This window comes from Chiloscyllium plagiosum, chromosome 7 (assembly GCF_004010195.1).
Source record: "Chiloscyllium plagiosum isolate BGI_BamShark_2017 chromosome 7, ASM401019v2, whole genome shotgun sequence".
Lineage (NCBI taxonomy): Eukaryota > Metazoa > Chordata > Chondrichthyes > Orectolobiformes > Hemiscylliidae > Chiloscyllium > Chiloscyllium plagiosum.
The window spans coordinates 54,257,355-54,281,751 of record NC_057716.1 but is presented as its reverse complement, the minus strand read 5'-3'; the positions used below and the strand labels follow the sequence as shown (position 1 = coordinate 54,281,751).

Sequence of the window (24,397 nt, the reverse complement as noted above, 5' to 3'; positions counted from 1 at the left end):
CCACTCCTTCCAAACATTTTGGATCTTTCAAAGAAATTCCTCTCTCTGCTGTCTCTCTTCATTCAAGATTATCTTAAGACCTTCTTTTTTTTGCAGTGTTCTCTTTTCCCTGAAATCTTTGTCACCAGCAGCTCTGCAATCTCTTCCATCCATTGTAAAACATTGAGCTGTTGTGTAAAGAGTCTGCCTTTTTATTTTTCTGTTTATTTAGTTGTGAACTAAAATGGGAAAATAACTTTTCGTTTTAAAAACCAAGAATTTTTGAAAGATTGCTGCCCTTTTTAAAGAAAGTAAACGAATGCTCATTAAGAGTGCAGTTAAGACAGCTGCTTGTTCAAACAGTAGCAGTCTACATCGCCGACCAAGAGGAATCAAGGCCTAAGTACAAATAGAACCTTGGCTGGCTACAAGCAGCTGATTGGTTGGTAGACTACAAACTAATTAATGAGAGGATCGAAGAACTTCAGATGCTGGAGATGTGAACTTTTTTTTTAAATCCTGAAGAAACTCAACAGTTCTGGCAGCAGAGAAGTGAAACCAGCGTTAACATTGAGTCATAGTGATAGAGTCATAGAGATGTACAGAATGGAAACAGACTTGTCCATGTCAACCAGATATCCTAAATTAATCTAGTTTGCAGCATTTGGCCCATATTCCTCCAAACCCTTCCTATTCATATGCCCATCCAGATGCCTTTTAAATGCTGTAATTGTAGTAGCCTCCTTCACCTCCTCTGGCAACACATTCCATACACTTACCACCCTCTGCGTGAAAAAGTTGCCCCTTAGGTCTCTTTTATATCTTTCCCCTCTCACCCTAAACCTATACCCTATAGTTCTGGACTGCCCCCACCCCAGGGAAAATACCTTGTCTATTTACTCTATCCATGCCCCTCATGATTTTATAGATCTCTATGAGGTCACCCCTCAGCCTCTGACGCTCCAGGAAAACAGCCCCAGCCTGTTCAGCCTCTCCCTGCTGCTCAAATCCTCCAACTTTGGCAACATCCTTGTAAATCTTTTCTGAATCCTTTCACGTTTCACAACATTCCTCCTATAGGAGGGAGACCCAAAATTGCATACAATATTCCAACAGTGGCCTAACAAATATCCTGTACAGTTGCAACATGACCTCCCAACCCCGATACTGAATGCTCTGATCAATAGAAGAAAACATACCAAATGCCTTCTTCACTATCCTAACTCTACATTCAGACCAGCCCAGACTTACATCATCTATTTGAATAGGTTGATTAAAAATATCCAGTGACCTGTCCTCAGAGCTATGAACAATGATAAATGCCTGCTGCTTACCAACATCCATGTGATTGCCTCACAGGTGTTTGAAAAGCTTGGGGAGGTGGGGGTGTGAATGAGATGGGAGAAGTCATCAGATTTCCAAAAAGGTCAGAGTAAGACATGGCTATTAACTCATAAGGCAGAGTTGTGAACTAACCACCCTGTATCTCCTAAAAACTAATGAAAAAGTAGGAGGAAGACCATAGAGCAATGTACTCTGACAACCCAAAACATATTATTTCAATGAACCCTATGGACCACTGAACTGCCCTCTAACCATGCTGTTTTCCTGTCTGCGTATACAATCGTAAAGAGGAACTCAGAAGTGCATGAGTGTTTTAACTAGTAGAGTTAAATGTTAATGTCAGTGATTGTTTCTGTAATTAGAATCAATTGTAATAAATAATTCTCAAGTACAGTAAGTTGATCCATGCTGTCAACTGGTTCTAACAGAATAAGCAACTTGGGGAATTCTATGTAACTTTGTGAAATCCAACTTTTGCAATAATTCCAGGAATAATGGGGCTCGACTTCCACTGCACTTCCTCAGGAGAGGTGTAACATATGAAAATACTACACAAATGTAGGTTGCTATAACAATTAATATATTCTTCTGCAGATTTATCATAATTCATCAAATTAATGTTTTTATTCATGGGGAGAATTTGTTTCACAGCTTAAACAAAATCAATAATACTTCTCTAAAAGAGGATTAAACTTACTCAAATAGTCAGGCATTTAAAAAAAAACATCAATTCACGACCTTTTCATGTATTGAAAGATTTAACAACAGCAATTCTGTAAATTCAAAACGTATGCCAGACTGATTTACGATGTATTACGTTTGATAATTGGTCCCATAGGATGTCATTAAGTCGGAACAGAATTAGCAAAACCATCATTTGACAGCATTCTAAGTAGTAATAAATCTTCACAGTATAGTCAGATTTACAGAAAAACAGCAAAGGGAATTCCTTTCATATTTCATTGTTGTAAAACATGAACTATACAGGTCTTAAAAATATATAGGGAAATAATGTACAGGTAGTTCTATAACGCGATGGTTGCATTAGTGTCCAACTCCGTGGTATAGAAAAATCGCATTTTAGAAACAGCACTTCGTGTTGGCAATGTAATCGCTTTACAGCCAACACACGTTTTAAAAGTTTGCACTATAAAAGCAGTGTCCGCAATTCATCAATTGCATTACAGTGAATTCACATTAACAAAATGCGTGTTATAGTGGGACAACCTGTAATTTGAAAAAATATGATGCAGCATTAGCATAGATAAAAAGATTTACATATCCTTTATTTCACTGTTGCATATTTGTTTAATGAAAAATCTATGGGCTTTGTTCAATTATCTTCAAATTTACTGAAAGACAGTCAACCACTGCAACAACTCAAAATAAAATTTAAAACGTTCCAGGGGAGAATATAGCCACTTCTATTTTTTGAAGTATCACCTGAGCTATGACAACTCAGGTTGCAAATTTATTACAGCTTGTTATGTGACCTTTATAACCACTAAAGGCCTAGTTAACCAATGTAAGTGTTAAAATCAATGTAACTGCGGGGCCCAGAATTGGTAAGAGTTCTCAATACTTCAAGAAAATATATTGTGTTAAAATCACTTTAAAAACATTTTGTCAAGAATTCATCTGATGACATGAGGTATTTAATGACTCAATTAATCATGGCTGTTCTATCCAAATAACATGCAACATTGGGCTAAAGAAGCAGTAAACCCACTCTGGCTCAAAGAAAAAATGCAGCTCCACATTTCTGAGAGGAGATTCCACTCCAGGCTCCTTCAGAAAGGCAAAGCTGTACACCTATTATGACAGTGGGGTTGAGTCCAATGGTGAAGCGTGTCGAGTCATGCTGAGATTACTCAGTCCTTGCAGTTGCATTGTGTGGCAACCACCAAATAATTCTAGCCTGACCATCCAAGACAGCAAATCCTGAATTCAGACAGACATTCTGATGACCCATGTCATAAAAGATGATCCTGATGTACATTGAGTTGTTGTGCCACCAAATTCTGTAAATAATTAAATTGTTTATTTAATACAACCATTCTGGAACATGAATATCTCATGATCATTTGGATCCAACAGTTCTCAACCAATGCTCCAAGAATGTTTATTCCTTGAACAACTGTGAAGATTCCAGTGTGCATGAGTTACATACAGCTTGGGGAAGACTGCAGACTTAATTTCATGGTAAACTGTAATCTATACTCCACCCTACAGAAACATATTTAGATCTGTTAAATCAGAACTTCGTTTTCAAGTTAAATAAATTACACAAGAATGACATTCTTTTCCAATTGGTCACTTATTGGTCAAATAATCATCCAACATTTATTCCACTGGGGAGTACATTCATAATTTATGTGCACAAGGTGCACATTTAGGTCAATGTTAAAACTATCCATTAAGATTGTTTCTAAAAAGTAAGGAGTGAACAACAGCACAAAGAGGCTTAAGAAGGGTTTTAAAGAAAAATAAGAAGAAAGAGAAATGAAAGGCTTTAGAGGCAGAATTCCACAGCAAATGGTTGAGATATCTAAACACATTTATGTTAACACATAAGGGTCTGTACAAAGAGCTGGAGAGAGGAGAGTTAATTGTAGAGCTGATCAGGTTACACACATAAAGAGGTGGTGGGGGTTAGGCAGGAGCTAGGGAAGAAGAGTAATGGAATTTTAGATATAAAAGCATACATGTTATGTCAAAGGCCTAAAGTTCTTGTGGAGCAGTGGTAGTATTCCTACCTTTGAGCCATGAGGTCCAGGTTCAAAGTCTCACCATCTCTGAACAGGTTGATTAGAAAATGATTTTGGGGACTAAAAGCCTATAAAAGTTAGCAAGGATGAAGGTGGTTGGCAAATAGAACCTAGCGTGGATAACTGTGCTGACAATAAATGTTTACATGTTTTAACATGGAATCTAATTTGAAAACTGGAGGCTGGAGGTGTTGAAGTCATTTCAATAGCCATTGGACATGAGGTAAACATTAAGAGGAGTGAGGGAAGGAAGGGATGGGGTTACAGAGTCAGGAAGTCAGTTCAGGGCAAAACAGGGTACCCAGGTTGTCAAGAAGAAAAGAGGATGGAATCAGTGGCACAAGAATGTGGCTTATGTTAAATGACAAAGAATTTATTTGGAAGAATATGGATCAGAGAGAGAAGTAGTACAATGGTCAAGTTGGTTATAAATTGAGTTTGGTATCACCACTGAATGAACTTGCTGATCCTACGTCAGTAAGAAATATTATTTAGGAACAGCATGCAAATAAGTTAAGTGAAGGGTACAGAGATGGATATTTTGGTGACTATTAAGGTGATAAAGAAATATGGGAAGAAAAGTGATTGTTGGAAGGGTTTTGGTTAATTAAGAGTGGAACCCAGCAAGAAAGGAGGTGGGAATGTTAAGTAACCAGATCAGCCAAAATTTTACTCAATGGTAGAGAGCAAGCTCAAGGGGGACAAATGGCTGACTGTTGCTCGACATTCCTATGCATGAAGGGGTTGGGGGTGGGAAAGTGATGGAGTAATGATACTGTCACCAGACTAGCAAGCCAGAGTAGCAGGCAAACATTCTGGGGACATGTTTAAATCCTACTATGGCAGATGGTGAAATTTCAATTCAATTTCAAAGAACTCATTAAAAACAAAAAAGACTACCTAAAGTTGGTTTGTTTTTTCTGTTAACCAGAGTCCATCAGAGAGATGGTGACTTGGTGTACTTCAATAAAATCTTTAACTTTTGTGCTGATTCCAGGAACAGCAGACTTGATTAGCAGTGTACTAACCTAGCAAAATGCAACAGTGTACCCAAAACGAAAGATCCAACTTAGCCAATTACTCCCCCAATCCATTCTCAAAGTGATCTGAAAGAGACCACTAACAGAGATATCAAGCAATACCTGCAAAGGAAAAACCTGCTTATTGACACTCAGGTTTTATCCAAACATGGATAAAAAAGCTGAAATCCACAAGTGAAATGGAACTGACTACTCTAAAATCAAGTATTTGACAGAACTAATAAAAACAATTTAGCTTGGAACCTAAGACTGGTTTTGTAGATCTGATCATTGCTGCTCAGCAACACATGGATCCATTGATAAAGTGCAGAAGACCAACTTATCCACTAACAAACAGAAAATACTGCAGAAACTTAGCAGAGGTCCCACTGCATCTGTGGAGACAGAAAAACAGAGTTAATGTTTCAAGCCCAGAATGACTCTTCTTCAGAACTGTTGAGTTATGAAGAGTCATACCGAACTCTAAAAGTGTTGAGATACGAACAGACATGTCAGAAAAATTAGCAACAAAAGCTTTATAATCTTCAAAAGCTGATTTTAAATTGAAGACTTTTAAATTGCTCTTTAATTGCAAATGTAAAAATTCAAATCTTTTGCTGCTGAAACTGGAAGATCTAAATCAATGCAATCTTACAGCACTGAAGGCCAATGTTTGGCCTATTGCGTCTATGCAGATATTTTGAAAGACCTATTAAATTAGTCCCACTCCCACACTGTTCTTCAATAAACTACATTTCCACACACCCCCAAGTATTATCCAATTTCTTTTTGAAAATTATAATTAAACGATTTCCCTTCTTGCTTTTAGACAGTACATGTCATAATATTACAGCATCCTGTAAAATAAGTTCACTCCTCATTCATCTGAAGTTTTAGTGAATTATTTTAAGTGTATGTCCTCTGAGTAATGGCCCTCCTCCCAGCAGAAACATTTTATCCTTATAGTAAAAGTACTATGGGTGCAGTAAAGAAAAGTACTGAAGAAGCTCAGCAAGTTTAGCAGCATTTATCAAGACAGAAATAGTGTTAAGGTTTCAAATTTTATATGACTCAATAAAATTCTCCTTATTTACTTAATATAAGGGGAAATTTGAAAAGTCTCCTATTAACATTCTCTGTCCCAAACAGAACAATCTCAGTTTCTTCACAGGGCTCTCAGTACTGGTGTCATTCTAGTGAATCTTTTCTGTACATAATATTTTAAAAGATGATTGTGCTTCAGGACAGTTTGTTTACTTACAGATAAAATGGAGCAATGAAAAGGCTGTGATTTGCTTCGATTCCTGTCCAAGATTAGGTAGCTTAATTACTCAGGAGATAACAAGCCTCTGAGGGAGACTTACTGGGGGCCAAGATTAAAGTGTTCACATCTGAAAACAAAAGACAACCCACTGCCAAGAGACTGGAGATGGGGACAATTGGGGATGGAGACAGAGATAAAAGAGCAGCATTTTAAGAGTGTAATGAGGAAGAATTCCTTCTTTGGTCTTTGGAATGCCTTGTTAGAAAGCTGTGGGGGGCAGAGTTTGTGCAAATATTTAAGGCTGAGATTGATGGATTCTAGACCACAAGACATAGGAGCAGAAATTAGACCATTCGTCCCATCAAGTCTCCCCCACCTTTCAATCATGGCTGATTGGGGTTGAACAACCTTTCTCCCACTTTCTCCCTGTAAGCCTTGATCCCCTTGATGATCAAAAATCTCAGTTATAAATACACTCAATGAGCTGACCTCCACAGCCTTCTGTGGTAATGAATTCCACAGATTCATCACTATCTGGCTGAAGAAGTTTCTCCTTATCTCCATTCTAAAAGGTCTTGCCCTTTACTCTAAGGCTGTGCTCTCGGGTCCTCGTCTCTTCTGCCAGTGGAAATATCTTCCAAATGTCCACTCTGCCCAGACCATTCAGTATTCTCTAAGTTTCAATCAGATTCCCCTCATCCTTCTAAACTCCATCAAATATAGTCCCAGAGTCCTCAAACATTCTTCATACATTAAGCTTTTCATTCTTGGGATTAATCTTGTGAATCTCTTCTGGACCCGCTCCAAGGCCTATACATCTTTCCTAAGGTATGGGGCCCAATATTGCTGACAATACTCTAAATGTGATCTGACCAGAGCCTCAGAAATACATCCCTGCATTTATCTTCTATTCCTTTCAAGATTGTATTTGCCTTTCTAACTACTGACTAAATCTGCAAGTTTATCACAGAATCTCTATAGTGTGGAAACAGGCCATTACGCACAACAAGTCCACACCAGTCCTCCGAAGAGGAACCCAGCCAGACCCATTCCCCTAACTTATTATTCTACATTTACCCCTGATTAATGCACCTAACCCAAACATCCCTGAACACTATGGGCAATTTAGCATGGCCAATTCACCTAACCTGCAGATCTTTGGATTGTGGGAGGAAACTGGACCAGACATGGGGAGAATGTGCAAACTCACACAGATTGTCGCCCAAGGCTGGATTCAAACCCACGTCCCAGGCACTGGGAGGCAGCAGTGCTAACCACTGAGTTACCGGGCCACCCACCTTCTCTTAAGAAAAACCTGGACTAGGATTCCCAAGTCCCTTTGCATCTCAGATTTATGAATTTTCTCCCCCTGTAGAAAATAATCCATGCCTCTACTCTTCCAATTAAAGTGCATGACCTCACACTTTCCACACTTGCATCTGCTGCCACTTTGCCCACTCTCCTGAGGAAATCTTTATGCTGCCTGCCCACCTCCTCAATACTACACATCCTTCCACCTATTTCTGTATCATATGAAAACCTAGCCAGAATGCCCTCAGTTCCTTCATGCATCAGTCAAGGAAATAAATGGTTATGGGGAAAAGGCAGGAAAGTAGACGTGAGGAATATTCGATCAGCCATGATCCTATGAAATGGCATGGCAGGCTTGAGGTAACAAAGGCCCACTCCTCTTCCTATTCTTATGGTCTTAGTGACATAAATAGCTCTGAATATAAATTTCTTAACTTTCAGTTCTTAAACAGATTTAATATAGAAGGTTTCTAAGTATTAAGCCAAAGATCTTACATGTCTTTTTAACACTTAACACGACGCAGACGGTTATTATCTGGCACATGGCATTTTACACCAGTCCAAATTTCAAGGATATCTAGGTCCTGTTAAAGCTCTGTACAAGTTGTTTTATTATAGGCGAAGGTTTGAATATAGCTAAACACAGAATCATTATTGACCAGTCAGAAATCTGTTCTTTGATGGAAGTGAAGTTACTCAAGGAACAAAACATAGGTGGCCAAAGTGATTCATTGAAAAATACCTGCAGTGATGTCCTAGTTGCCCATCTTAGAATTATCCTGTTTTGTGGCTTGGATCTACTGGAGCATTCATTCTCATTTTCAAATAAAAGTCAGCATCATAGCTGCACTAGAACTAAAAAAAAAGGTAGATATTTAGCATCACAGTCCAGATCTGTAGTCTTGTATACCACATAAAGTGAGCCAAACCAGCCAAGCGTTTGTGTCTATGATGGTGAAATCGTGGACAGCCTTGTTTGAGACATCATGCAGACTTCCATTGGAGTGCAGGATGAGATGCTTAAAGACACTCATCTTCTTGTTAGACACCTGGTGGCCCACTGTCAATTAGAACAATATCACATTTGCGCCTAATTTTGTTTGCTTTTTTTCTTTATTCAGCTCATCATTATGGTTATGTCAAACAAAACAAGAAGATGCCCTAACAGTAGCAATTGGAACCATTTCCAATGGATCAATCAATGTCAAGAACAAACTGAACAGAATTTTTCTTTTAACAGAAGACCATTTTCTAAAGTTGGCCTGTAAGTGACAAAAGGTCGTCAATTTAACATCAATAAGGGAGGAGAAGGATCAGCAGAAATACTTATCGAGACGAAAGTGAGGACAGGAGATGCTGAAGATCAAAGTCGAGTGTGGTGCTGGTAAAGCACAGCAGGTCAGGTAGCATCTGAGGAGCAGGAAAATCGACGTTCGGGTAAAAGCCCTTCATTGAATAATATTTATCTAGTCTATAATACAGCCTGGAATGCTTTGCCTCAATATTTGAGACAGAGGACATTGTATCTTTAAATGGAAAATTAGATTGACATTTGAAGCAGACAGATACAAGGCAATGGAGAGAGTTCAAGCAATAGGATTCACTTAGGAATATTCTAGTGAAAATTGAGTACAGATACAATGGACCAAACGATGCAAACCTTAATTGCTTCTTACTTCCAATAATGAGGAAGTCACTGCAGGCAGCATTATATATATATTTGCACTACTTGCAACTTGCTCCAGTTAATCTTTTCTGCCAAAAGCTTCCTGTAATTTTTTGAATCAGTCATTATTCTATTTGAATTCCACACTAATCTCACACTGCTAAGCTGTGCTATTCTTTTACATTAGATTAGATTACATTACAGCGTGGAAACAGGCCCTTCGGCCCAACAAGTCCACACCGCCCCGCCGAAGCACAACCCACCCATACCCCTACATTTACCCCTTACCTAACACTACGGGCAATTTAGCATGGCCAATTCACCTGACCTGCACATCTTTGGACTGTGGGGACACAGTCAGTCGCCTGAGGCAGGAATTGAACCCGGGTCTCAGGCGCTGTGAGGCAGTGTTCAAGTTGTGCTACCAAGTGGAATTTATTTTGATCCTCCAAAATATTTGGCTTGTTATGTTGTGCTTCTGCAACTAAAAATAAGAAAATAAGGAATAGGAGCAGGAGTGGGCCATCTGGCCCTTCGAGCCTGCTCTGCCATTGAATAAGATCATGGCTGATCTTTTCATGGCCTCAGCTCCACTTACCCACCCTCTCACCATATCCCTTAATTTGTTTACTGTTCAAAAAAAGGCTTTAACATTTACTGAAGTAGCATCAACTGCTTCACTGAGCGTATCATTTCATAGATTCACAACCCTCTGGGTGAAGACATTAGTCCTCAACTCAGTCCTAAATCTGCTCCCCCCCAATTTTGAGGTTATGCCCTCTTGTCGCAGTTTCACTTGCCAGTGGAAACATCTTCTCTACTTCTATCTTATCTATTCCCTTCATAATTTTATATGTTTCTATAAGAATCCCCCCTCATTCTTCTAAATTCAAATGAAATTCAGTCTCTCCTAATAAGCCAAACCCCTCAACTCCAGAATCAACCTAGTGAACCTCCTGTTCACCCCCTCTGGTGCCATGACATCATTTCTCAAATAAGGAGACCAAAACTGTACACAGTACTCCAAGTGTGGCCTCAGCAGCACCCTATACCACTGCAAAACCTCCCTGCTTTTAAACTCAATCCCTTTAGCAATTAAGGACAGAATTCTATTTGCCTTCCTAATTACCAGTTGCATCTACAGACCAACCTTCTATGCTTCATGCAGAAGGACACCCAGTGCCTCTGCACAGCAACATGCTGCAATTTCCTACCATTCAAATAACAGTCCTTTTTACTATTATTCCAACAAAAATGAATGACCTCATATTTATTAACATTGCAATCCATCTGCTGAACCTTTGCCCACTCACTTAAATGATGTTCCTTTGCAAAGTTTTACAGTCCTCTGCATGCTTTGCTCTGCCACTTACCCTTAGTGCTATCTACAAACTTTGACACACTACATGTGGACAAAAATGTTTTGTGAAAACTGTATATTCTTCATACAATTATGAACACTTATGATTTAAGTTAGGGAATGTAATAAATAGCGTGGTCACAGAAAAGCTTTGGGGTAGATTTAAAAGATAAGGAAGAGATGTGTAAACGTTATGGTATTTAAATAAATTTAGCTATCGAAGACCCAAATGGCTAAATGCATTGTGCTACAACAGAAAGACAGACAGCCAAATTACATCTGCTTTCCCATCCCTGTATTGCCACATCAATAAAAGTAAAAACCTCAAAAGCCCCTCAAAAGTGACTTCAACGGTTTCTAATCAGACTTTTTGAATAACTAGTACCAGATTTTGAATAATTGTTACCAGACACATCAATTTATAGCTTAAAAAGATTTAACACTTTATTAATAAGATGGCAGCTTGAGTACAGCAAAGTTAAATACTAAGGTAATCTTATTAATGTCTATGATTTAAACACAATCTTATTTAATTCTAGCCCCTATCCTCTCAAAAACAGCTAAGGAATAAGGCAAAAGGGAAAAAAATAAATGTGATGCAACTGGCCAGCTCATTTCAGTTGCTTCCACAATCTGCAATGTCACCAGCATATGGGACTGTATCTTATTTGGTTTCTGATGATACTGATGCATTCATGTAGATTCCATTAGGTTCCAAGGTATATCCATTTAATTCTTGTGGGGAGGAGGCCATTGGAGAAATCCTTACCCCCAAAATGTTGAGGCTGTCAGGCCACATAACTAATGTGGAAATACATGATCTTGGTGATAAAATGCACAAAAACAAAGATAAAGGAACATAAGTAGACCATTTGGGTCATCAGGTCTGCTCTGACATTCAAAGAGACCATGGCTAATCTATTTTCCAGCTTCTCTTCACTTCCTCCACACCTCCTGCAATATCCCCCAATCCCCTTACTAATGAAAATCTATCCATCTCAGCCTTGAATATACTTAACCATATAATACCTGCAGCCTTTAAAGTAAAGAATTCCACAGAATCACTGCACATATTTCTCATTTGTCTTAAATAGGTGACCCTTTGCTCAGAGATTGTGTCCTCTGGTCCTAGATACTTAGGAGAAGAAACAACATCTCCTTTATCTACCCCGTCAAGCTTCCCAGTAAGGTCACCTCATTCTTCTAATCTCCACTGAGTGCAGAACCAACTTATTCAACTTTCCATTGAAGCAAAAAATACTTCTAACCCAGGATCAATGTTGTGAACCATCTCTGGATTGCCTACAATGTGCTACTATTCTAATCAACACCTTGGTTTCTGAAGGAGCCTGAAGTGTAGTACCTGATCGAATAATATCTTAACATAGCAAAATTGAAGTGAGGTTTGTAGTTCAGCTTAGACCAGACAAAGCAGAAATTGCAGATTGTTGGATTTTGCAAAAGCAAGCAATTAGAAAAGGGAATGAAAATCCAAAGCGTTGAGTTTCTGGTAGATTGTGAGAAGATTTAAATTGCACAACAGTCCTCAGGGAATCATCTCAGAATTCTGATAGAAAGTGTTTCTGCCAAATTTTACATTCCAAAAGATATTTCCTCCAGTGTTCATGCAGCACTAGTGTAATGTACTGATAATTGCAAGGATATTTGCCCCAATATAATCTTTATGGTTGAGAAATTAGAAGTGAGCAGAGATGATGAATAAACTTTTTCTACTAATAGCTAAAGAAAAGTTAAATGGCAAGGAAAGGATTTTTTTATTTCCAAAATAAACTATCACATAGCATATTCCAGGCAATGTGTAAGCTCATCATCATTTACCTACTTTCAGTATTGCCAATAGTCACAGGGAAGACTATTTCGTGGACTATAGTCAGTCAAACTTAATGACTAAAAAGATAGAGGAAAACAAAATGAACAACAATCACTTTTTTATTATTCATTCTGAATGCCCCTGGCTGGGTCTCATTGCTCATCATTGGTTGTGCTTAAGACGGTGGTGAGTTGATTTCTTGATCAGCTACAGTTCATTTCCTCTGGGTAGACCCACAATACCACTAAAGAGGAAGTTCCAGGATTTTGACACAGTGACAATATATTTCCAAGTCAAGATAGTGAGTGGCTGAGGGGAATTTGAAGGTGGCAGCGTTTCCATTTCTCTTCTGCTCTTGTCCTTCTCGATGAGGTGTACAAGATAATGAGAGGCATAGATAGAGTTGATAGCCAGAGACTTTTTCCCAGGACAGAAATTGTTAACATAAGGGGTCATAGTTTTAATCTGTTTGGCGGAAAGTATAGAGGGGATGTCAGAGGTGGGTTCTTTATGCAGAGAGTTGTGAGAGCATGGAATGCGTTGTCAGCAGCAGTTGTGGAAGCAAGGTCACTGGGGATATTTAAGAGACTGCTGGACATGCATATGGTCACAGAAATTTGAGGGTTCGTACATTAGGTTTACCTTACATGAGGATCAATGGTCGGCACAACATCACGTGCTGAAGGGCCTGTTCTGTGCTGTACTGTTCTATGTTCTATGTTCTATGTTCTATGATAGTTGTGCATTTAGGTGTCATCAAAGGAACCTTGGTGAATTTCTACAGTGCATCTTGTCGGTATTACATCCTGCTGCTACTAAGTGCCAGTGGTGGAGGAGTTGAATATTGAGAATGTGATGCGAATCAAGTAGCTGTCCTTACTTGGACCATGTCAAGCTTCCAGAGTGTCATTGGAACCTCATTAATCGAGGTAAGTGGGGAGTATTCTATCATACGCCTGATGTGCACCTTGTAGATGATTGCTAAGCTTTGATGAGACACTAAATGAGTTACTGCAAGATTCCAAGCTGCTGACCTGTTCTTGTTTATTATTTAACATCCATTACATCACAATTAAGCTACTCTTACAACATTGAAGCACACCCATTTAACCAAATTCCAAAACCAAAAATCACTGAATTAAACAGCGTAACAGCGTAGAACTTGAAAAATTCATTTAATAATTCATACATTGTGCCCACTGTTAGCTAAGCCATTATTTATTGCCTTTTCTTACCCTGGAGGTAGCAGCGAGCTGCATTTGTAAACTGCTATAATCCATTTGGCATAGATACACTCACAGTACTGCTCTGAAGGGAGTCCCTGGATTTTGACCCAGCAAGTGAAGGAATGGTGATGTAGTTCCAAGTCAGAATGGCATGCAATTTGGAGGGAAACATGGTGGTGTTCCCATACATCCTTTGCCCTTGTGCCTACTTATCTAGACTAAAAATTCAATTCCCAGAACTAATTTATAGTCTGAAAACATGAAGTGCAGAATTATATATTCCGAACATACTGAACATCAAGGTTAGCAATTGATTTAAGATACATGTCTTGTCAAGTAATTATACTCAAAATTGTGTGTGAGAAGGATGTGATCAAGGACAATGAGCACAAAATTATAGCTCACTGTGGTACCTAAAAGGAGAGAGAGCAAGGTCTAATGTAATAAGGTGGTTTTAATGGTGACTGTTCAATCATCTCTAAAATGATTACGACTGAAGCAAATAAAATTGAAGTCAAATGGAAAAATCAAAATTTTAAAATCTTTTTGAAAAAGCATTTTACAGTTTCAGCACAACTTCTTAGCTCTTGAACTTTACACCTCAGCTAAATGCAAGTATCCCAAATGCATTCTGAAGCATTTTAACCACCTGTCCAAATACCTTAAGGGACTTAGGTATATGCACGCCTCAATGTTTCAGAGGACCCTACCATCATATTTTCCCTTGCCTCATTAGTCCCCCCACTCAGGTGCATTACCTCACACTTATTCAGCTTGAATTCTATTTGCCACTGACCAGTCCAGTGTTGCTGAACAAAGAGACCTTGGAGTGCAGGTTCATAGTATCTTGAAAGTGGAATTGCAAGTAGATGGGATAGTGAAGGCAGTTTTTAGTATGCTTGACCTTTTTGGTCAGTGCATTGTATATATGAGTTGGAAGGTCATGTTGTGGCTGTACAGGACATTGGCTTGGCCACTTTTGGAATACTGCATTCAATACTGGTCTCCTGCTGTAGGAAAAAATGTTGTGAAACATGAAATGGTCCAGAAAATATTTACAAGGATGTTGCCAGGGTCGGAGGGTTTGAGCTACTGGGAGAGGCTGCATAGACTGGGGCTATTTTCCCTGGAATATCAGAGGCTGAGGGGTGATCTTATAAGGGTTTATAAAATCATGAGGGGCACAGATAGGATGAATAAACATGTCTTTTCCCCAGGGTGGGGGATTCCAACACTAGAGTTTGAGGTGAGGGGGGAAATATTTAAAAGGAACCGAATTGGCAGCTTTGTCACACTGAGTGGTACATGTATAGAATGAGCGGCCAGAGGAAGTGGAGGGGATAGATACAACTACAACATTTAAAAGGCACCTGGATGGGTATATGCATAGGAAGGGTTGCAAAGGATATGGCCCAAATGCTGGAAAATGGGAAAGATTAATTTAGTATATCTGGTCAGTTGGATTGAAGGGTCTATTTCCGTGCTGTACATCTCTGACTACATGACTATTTATACCATCTTGCAGTCTAAGGCTATCCTTCTCACTATTTGACACTCCCCCAGATTTTTTACGTCTGCAGACTTAATGAGTAACCTCCAACATTCAAGTCTAAATTATTTCTATAAACCACAAACAGCAAGCACCCTCCACTGCCGACTCCTGTTGGGCTTCAGTGTCAGAAACAGTGAGGAAAGACACCCTTCAGTTTGGAAAGACACCCTTCAATCACCACCCTCTGCTTCCCACCGCTCAGCCAACTGTGGATCCAATTTGCCAAATTTCCTTGGATCCCATTGCTGTTCCCTTTGCTATCATCTCCTTACTCCTGGAGCTATACGGCTTACTTCGTAACACTCTCTACTTGTTCAAGGTTGAGTACGAAGACAAGTCTCCACTTTTAAGAAAAAAAGTATCCACAATTTATTTGTAGCCACAATTCCAAAATCCTAAATATCTAATCCTTGACCCTTTGTTTGTCACAATATTATCACTTCCTGCAAACTAGAACTCTGATTATTCCCTCTACCCTACAGAATGACAGTGGTTGATAAAAAAAAGCTACTGCTATTCCTGGCACTGTTGATGCTTCTCTTGTTCCTTATCAAAGGTCCAAGAGAAGAGCTGAATAATTAGCGTTTGAACTGTGACAAAGCTGGATCATTGAGAAATGGCTTAAAAGGCAAAAAGTTCCAAATTCCTAAAAGTGACCTCCAAACATAGTGAATGCACAACCAGTACAATGTGTCAGGAAAACTCTTCCACTGAAGCAAGGTATCAAGTGCCATGGACCTTCCTGTCAATCTTACTGTTCCATTGGGGTGACTTCCAAGAAGCAGAGGAAACTCCTACTCAGGACTGGAGACAGAATCCTTGGTTAGAACTGTAGTCACTAACCATTTAACATTCAAAACAGGAGGCTTCCCAGGCCCTTATAGATTAACAGATTCCTGAAGAAGGGCTCATGCCCGAAATGTCAGTTCACCTGCTCCTTGGATGCTGCCTGACCTGGTGCGATTTTCCAGCAATACATTTTCAGCCCTTATAGATTAACAGCCAACTTCCTGATATATATCAGTTGCAGCTGTTTTACTGCTGCACAAAAACTGCCTGAACCTAGAAAACAAGAATGTAACTAGGAGCAGGAGTAGACCATCTGGCCCTTCAAGCCTGCTCCACCATTCAATAAGATCATGGCTGAACCTTTTGAGAACTCAGCTCCTTCTCACCATAACCCTTAATTACTTTACTGCTCAAAAATTTATTTTAATAAGATCATGGCTGAACCTTTTGAGAACTCAGCTCCTTCTCACCATAACCCTTAATTACTTTACTGCTCAAAAATTCCCTGCTTCACTGGGCAGGGAATTCCACAGATTCACAACCCTTTCGGTGAAGAAATTCCTCCTCAATTCATCCTAAATCTGTCCCCCCCTAATCTTGAGGCTATGCCCCCTAATTCTTGTTTCACCCGCCAGTGGAAACAACCTCCTGCTTCTGTCTTACCTGTTCCCTTCATACTTTTGTAGGTTTTTTATAAGATCCTACCTCACTCTAAATTCCAATCAGTTTAGTCTCAGTCTTCCTTCTGATAAGCCAACCCTCAATTCCAGAGATCCTCTGCACCACCACCCGGTCCTCGTCTTCAAGTGCCAGTACATCCTTTCTCAAAGAGGCAAAATGTGTACACAGTACTCCAGGTATAGCCTCACCAGCAACCTGCAGCATAACCTCCTTATTTCAAAACTCCATCCCTTGAGTAATGAAGGACAATATTCCATTTGCCTTCTCAATTACCAGCTGCACCTGTACATACATTTGCAACGAGACTCACTGTAAAGTGAAGAGTAAAAAATCTGTGTTGAATTTTCTCTTCCTTTAGTCCGGAGGTCTGATGCCAGCTTTCAAAGTTTACCATGCCTTTCTCCACCCCTCCACCTTACCCCAATTTCAACACTCCCACCTGGATTGGGATGACAAGTAGGCTGAGTTTAAAATAAGCTGGGATGGCAAGGGCAGCATGTACATTACCCATCTTCCCAATATGAATTGATTCTACACATACTGATTGAATGCTCACAGTGCATCCATCACAAGTATTTTATTGAAAAGTAAATCATATGTCAACAGAGTGAGTGACTGCAGACCTTATAGGAAAAGTCACATGATAGGATACTAGGTTTGTTATTTGTACTTGATTGCATTTCAATCCAAACTTCTCCCTTTTAACACAAAAAAACATCATTTTTGTCTATCCAAGTTACCAATCAGATACACCATCATTCTTATGCCTTTGTAGTTTGTTATTTCCATCAGTGCACACGTATTGCACTTAATCCTTATATCATGGTAGTCAATTAAATGGTACATTCAAGTGTTATTTTTGTTATCTGTTCATCTGGGTGATGCTGGGTGTCATTCCTGTGTTATTTACCGTTGCTCTGGTAGCAGTTGTGCTTCTACTTCAGTTGCTGGGTTGGCGTGGGCCTCTGCGTCTGATATTTGATGTAGGATATGTGAAGATGGGGCAAAGTGCCTGCAGTTAAGAAACAGCAGTTACAAGAATGGGACTGCTGTTGCAACTATATACCTGGACTGCTGTTGCAACTATATGTCATTGCATATGATCAAGGTGACAAACCACCTCGCAGGTCCCAAGTTGTCACCTGGGCTGACTGCTGTTCATATTGTTGAATGTTTGGACCCTGACTTACTCTCCAAAACTCAATTATGGCAATGATTTAGCAGTTCTGCTGAAATGGAATTTATCGTATCTCCTTGCGTAAAAGTCGATCTCACAGAAAAGTCAACCCCTTATTTTTGGCCAAAAGATCTTGTATTTTCCATATATCTCGTCTAAATGTTCACCCTGCTATATTACATTATAAACTTCTTACAAAGGATCTGTATGCTCCCATTAGCCCACATAAACAAAATTGCATTCATTCATTCATAGTGGTAAGTCCACTCATCGCTCTGTTTACTAAATTGTGTCTCCATTCATTCATCCATAATTCTATATAGCCCACTTGGTTTACTACAGCACATTTTGATTCATTCATTCATTCATTCATTCAGACTGGAACTAAGTCTATCAGTACTTATTGCATTTTGTTCACTATACATCCATCAGTTAATATAGTTAAAAAGTTAATCATTTTAATGGTGCTATTATATCTGAATAAAAGTGAGATATATTAGCTACATGTCTTTAATTCTTTGACAAATTTGTTAATGCTGCTGAGGTATATTACATATGAGAGTAAATGGGAGAGAAATGGAAGAATTTGGCGGGAAGTTCAAGATGCTTATACATTCAGAATTTAATAAATGTTTCATTTTAAGTGTGCCATTATACCAGGCCATTATGATGTTGAACAGCTTTGCAGGATTTCCATGAATCTTTAGCAGAATGTATAAAAAATTTACTCCAAGTCATTCAATCGTGTTTCCCTTGCTTTTATCTGGTAATTACCTTTACCATAATTCATTGTGTTTTTCTTCTTTGCCCGAGATTAGTTGAGAGATCAAATCGACTTCCGCTAATAATACAATATCTCAAACTGCAGCATGAATTTCAGCCCCTCAAAACTAGTACCTGTGTAATAGTTGACCTATTTTAAATTAAACCTTTAAAAATAGTTTAAAAATTTGATTTTTACACAAGTATATATGGTAGTTGTCACTTCTGCTTAATTGTCTCCAACATGTTAGTCCTTCTGGCTCAAACGCCTTTTATAATTTTGGAAGAGTAGTTGGCATGTGTCATGGTTTTTTGGAACAGCTTGTGGTCAAGTACACTAGGGGACAGGCAATTCTGGAGTCAGTGATGTGTAATAACGCAGACTTGATTAGGGAACTTAAGGTGAAGGACCCCTAGAGGCCAGGGGCCAGAATAATAATAAGCTGCAGAGCAAATTCTGAGAAGGAGAGGCTTACATCAGAGATAATGGTATTACAATTGAGCAAACGTAACTACAAAAGATATGAGGGTGGATCTGGCCAAAGTTGATTGGAAGGGGAGCCTAGCAGGGAAGGTGGTGGAGCAGCAATGGCAGGAGTTTCTGGGGGTAATATGGGAAGCACAGATGAAACTCAATGCAACAAAGCAGCAGCACATTAAGAGAAGGATGAGGTAACTGTGGCTGACAAGGGAGGTCAGGGACAGCAAAACCATAAAAGAAAATGCAGGCAATATGAAGATTGGAGTTCAACCCTGTCAAGTGTGAGGTTGTCCATTTTGGAAGGACAAATAAGAATGCGGAATACAGGGTTAACGGTAGGGTTCTTAGTAAGGTGGAGAAGCAGAGAGATCTTGGGGTCTATGTTCATAGATCTTTGAAAGTTGCCACTCAGGTGGATAGAGCTTGTAAGAAGGCCTATGGTGTATTAGTGTTCATTAGCAGAGGGATTGAATTCAAGAGTCGTGAAGTGATGTTGCAGCTGTACAGGACCTTGGTTAGGCCACATTTGGAGTACTGTGTGCAGTTCTGGTCACCTCACTTTAGGTAAGATGTGGAAGCTTTGGAGAGGTGCAGAGAAGATTTACCAGGATGTTGCCTGGAATGAAGAATAGGTCGTACGAGTATAGGTTGAGAGTGCTAGGCCTTTTCTCATTGGAACGGCGAAGGATGAGGGGTGACTTGATAGAGGTTTATAAGATGATCAGAGGAATAGATAGAGTAGACAGTCAGAAACTTTTTCCCCGGGTACAACAGAGTGTTACAAGGGGACATAAATTTAAGGTGAAGGGTGGAAGGTATAGGGGGGATGTCAGGGGTGGGTTCGTTCTATGTTCTATGTTCTAATGAGAAACCAGAGGATTGGAAAGTATTTCCGATGCAGAGGATAACTTTTTTAAAAAAAGGATACTTGGGGAAGACAACTAAAAATGAGAGTAAGCTAGCTTCCAATAAAAGATTGCAGGAAGTTTTTGTTAATTTGTCTAAAAGATAAGAGAGAGGCAAGAGTGGATATTGGACTGCTAGAAAATGAGGCTAGAGAAGAATGGGGAACAAAGGAATGGAAAACTTGGCAACATACCAAAACTTGAAGAGAGTTACGGACAGGAGCAAGCCTAGGGACCATCGCCAAGCACAAGGTGCTGGGAAGCTGAAAGGTCTGAAGCTGGATAAATCACCCAGACTGGAGGGACTATATTGTGGAATCCTGAAGAGATTTTAGAAGCATTGGTGCTGATCTTTCAGCAGTCACTGGAGCCAGTGAGGGTTCCAGAGGACTGGAAAGTAATTAATGTAACACCCCTGCTTAATAAAGGTGGAAGGCAGAAGACGAGAAACTATGGGGTAGTTAGCTTAACCTTGGTCAGTGAGATTTTAAGGGTCCGTTCTTAAAGAAGACATTGTAGAATACTTGGAACTGTATTGTAAAATAGGGCAGAGCCCACGTGGCTTTGTCAAGAGGTAGCAATGAGCTAGTTAGCTCAAAGAGAGCCAGTGGACATGATTTATGTCTTTTAAAGCCTTTGACAAGGCGCCACACACAAGGCTGCTAAATAAGATAAGAACCCATTGTGCTCATGACGAGGAACTGGGAATGGCAGAGAGTAGGGATAAATGGTCTTTTTCAGCATGGCAGCCAGTGACTAGTGGAGATCTACAGGGTTAATCTGGATAAAAGAATTGAGGGCATTGTTGCCAAGTTTGCACATGACACAAAGCAGGTGGAGAAACAGGTAGCATTGAGGAAGTGGAGAGGCTGCAGAAGGACTTGGACAAGCGAGGCGACTGGGTAAGGAAGTGATAGATGCAATACAATGTGAGAAACTGAAGTTATACATTTTGTGCTGAAGAGTCAGAGGCATAGAGATGTACAGCACAGAAACAGACCCGTGGACCAACTCCACCATGCCAACCAGATATCCAAGATAAATGTAGCCCCATTTGCCAACATTTGGCCCACATCGCCCTAAACCCTTCTTATTCACATAAATTACACATTTCAAAGGCATCTGGATGGGTAACAGCCTCCACCACTTCCTCTGGCAGCTCATTGCATATATGCACCACCTTCTGTGCGATCCTTTTAAATCTTTCCCCTCTCGCATTAAACCTATGCCCTCTAGTTTTGGGACTCCCCCCACCTACGGGAAAAGGCCTTGGCTATTCACCCTATCCATGCCCCTCACAATTTCATAAAGCTCTACAAGGTCATCGCTCAGCCTCTGACACTCTAGAGAAAATAGCCCCAGCATATTCAGCATCTCCCGATAGCTCAACATCCCCAGCCCTGGCAACATCCTTGTAAATCTTTTCTGAACCCTTTCAAGTTTCACAACATCCTTCCTATAGCAGAGAGACCAGAATTGCACACAGTACAAGTGGTCTAACCAATGCCCTGTATGCCACAACATGACCTCCCAATTCCTGTACTCAATGCACTGACCAATAAAGGAAAGCATATCAAACACCTTCTTCACTATCCTATCTCTCACTCCACTCTCAAGGAACTGTGAACCTGCAGTCCAAGTTCTCTGTTTAGCAACACTCCCCAGGACATTACCATTAAGTGTACAAGTTCTGCCCTGATTTGCCTTTCCAAAATCTCACATTTATCCAAATCAAACTTTATCTGCCACTCCTCGGTCCACTGGCCTATCTAATCAAGATCCCATTGTACCTTCTTCACTGTCCACTCACCTCCAATTTTGGTGTCATCTGCAAACTTACTAACTATACTTCCTATATTCACATCCAAAGCATGTATATAAATGACAAAATGCAGTGTACTCAGCACAGATCCTTGTGGCACACCGCTGGTCACAGGCCTCCAGTCTGAAAAGCAACCCTCCACCACTACCCTCTGTCTTCTACCTTTAAGCCAAATGTTTAGTTCTCCCTGTATTCCATGTGATCTAAACTTTTTAACCAGTCTACCATGAGGAACCTTGTCAAACGCCTTACTGAAGTCTGTAAAGATCAGGTCCACTGCTCTGGCTTCATCAATCCTGTTGTTACTTCTTCAAAGAGGTGGAATTCCTACTCTGGAAATAAAACCAGTTTGACTCCAGGTTAAGACACAGACAGAATCTAAACAATACCTCATGTCTAAAATGCATTGTCTGACCTGATACTTCCCAAATGTAGGCCAAGTTTTGAATCTTCTCTAGTAGGTACATTCACATACTGAATCAGAAAATTTTCTTGTACACACTTAACAAATTCCTCTCCATCTAAACCCTTAACACTATGGCAGTCCCAGTCTATGTTTAGAAAGTTAAAATCCCCTGCCATAATCACCCTATTATTCTTACAAATAACCGAGATCTCCTTACAAGTTTGTTTCTCAATTTCCCTCTGACTATTAGAGGGTCTATAATACAATCCCAATAAGGTGATCATCCCTTTCTTATTTCTCAGTTCCACCCAAATAACTTCCCTGGATGTATTTCCGGGAATATCCGCTCTCGGTACAGCTGTAATGCTATCCCTTGTCAAAAATGCCACTCCCCCTCCTCTCTTGCCTCCCTTTCTATCCCTCCTGTAGCATTTGCATCCTGGAACATTAAGCTGCCCATCCCTGAGCCATGTTTCTGTAATTGCTATGATATCGCAGTCCCATGTTCCTAACCATGCCCTGAGTTCATCTGCCTTCCCTGTTAGGCCTCTTGCATTGAAATAGATGCAGTTTCATTTATCAGTCTGACCTTGTTCTCTGCTTTGTCCCTGCCTGCCCTGACTGTTTGGCTCACTTCTTTCCTCAACTGTACCAGTCTCAAATTGATATCTTTTCTCACTATGTCTCTGGTCCCACTCACCTGTCGCCCCCACCCCAACCTTACTAGTTTACATCCTCCCGAGCATCTCTAGCAAATCTCACTGCCAGTATATTATGCCCATTCCAATTCAGGTGCAATCCATCCTTTTTGTACAGGTCACTTCTACCCCAAAAGAGATTCCAATGATCCAAAAATGTGACTCCTTCTCCCATACACCAGCTCCTCAGCCATGCATTCATCTGCTCTATTCTCCTATTCCTACCCTCACTCACTCGTAGCACCGGGAGTAATCCAAATATTACTGCTCTCAAGGACTTCCTTTTTAAATTCCTGCCTAACTCTCTGTATTCTCCCTTCAGAATCTCAACCTTTTCCCTTCCTATGTCATTGCTTCCAATGTGTATAAAGACCTCCTGCTGGTCCCTCTCCCCTTTGAGAACATTCTGCACCCTCTCTGAGACATTCTTGATCCTGGCACCTGGGAGGCAACACACCATTCTGCTTTTTCGCTGCTGGCCACAGAAACATCTGTCTGTACCTCAGACCAGCGAGTCCTCTAACACAATTGATCTCTTGGAACCCGACATACCCCTCATTGCATCAGAGGCAGGCTCGATAGCAGAAACTTGGTTGTTCATGCTGCATTCCCCTGAGAATCCAAAACAGCATACTTGTTTGAAATGGGGATAGCCACAGAAGACTCCTGCATTACCTGTCTACCTCTCTTACCTTTCCGAGAGTTAACCCATAAATGTAACTGCATCTGCAACTTTTCTCCCTTACCATAACTGCCATCCATACTCCCCCTTGCTCTTGTAAATTCCTCATTGCCTCTAATTGTCGCAACAACTGTTCCATTCAATCTGATAGGATTTGCAACCAATGGCATTTATTGCAGGTAATGATCCTCAATAACACGTAAACTTTCCCTATACTCCCACATCCGACAATAAGAGCATATCACTCAATTAAAGGCCATTTTTGCTTCATCCAATCTGCAGACCTAGAAAATAACCCTGTCTTATTCCTCTACATGACACTGCTTCAGGCTAACATAATACTACTGGCTTATATTTTTAAGTTCAAATCAAGAGACATACTTCAATAAAATATATAATCAAGAAAGAACCCACTCTATACACTACTACAGACATACAGGTAGGCCCCGAGGCTAAACTTAAAATTATGTTTCTGTGCTGTGACCTCTCCCAAACAGGTTCCTCCAAGATCAGTTGTGAATTTCACTGTTTGTTGATTTTCCCAGGTGCACGCCGATGTCCTGTGATACATGAATTAAACAGCAAAGGCAGTAACTGCGCAGGTTCACTGCTGTGTCAGAGAGCAGTGTGGGTTTCTTCCTCTCTCTCTCACTCTCTCTCTCCCGTGCACTGAC

The 24,397-nt window shown here is 40.1% G+C and overlaps 1 protein-coding gene across 6 annotated transcripts in view; it reads right to left on the bottom strand.

The window, feature by feature from the left end:
• Window positions 1–24,397, bottom strand: part of galnt13 (UDP-N-acetyl-alpha-D-galactosamine:polypeptide N-acetylgalactosaminyltransferase 13) — a 417,261-nt gene that overhangs the window by 360,221 nt on the left and 32,643 nt on the right. Inside the window, exon 1 of one of the 6 annotated variants that reach the window (XM_043693778.1) lies at window positions 5,375–5,488. The exons of the other annotated variants lie outside the window; for them this stretch is intronic. Within the exon in view, the coding sequence (XP_043549713.1) occupies window positions 5,375–5,402 (28 nt within the window). The 5' untranslated portion in view covers window positions 5,403–5,488. Of the gene's footprint in view, window positions 1–5,374; window positions 5,489–24,397 lie in introns of those variants that run through there. 6 annotated transcript variants of the gene reach the window in all.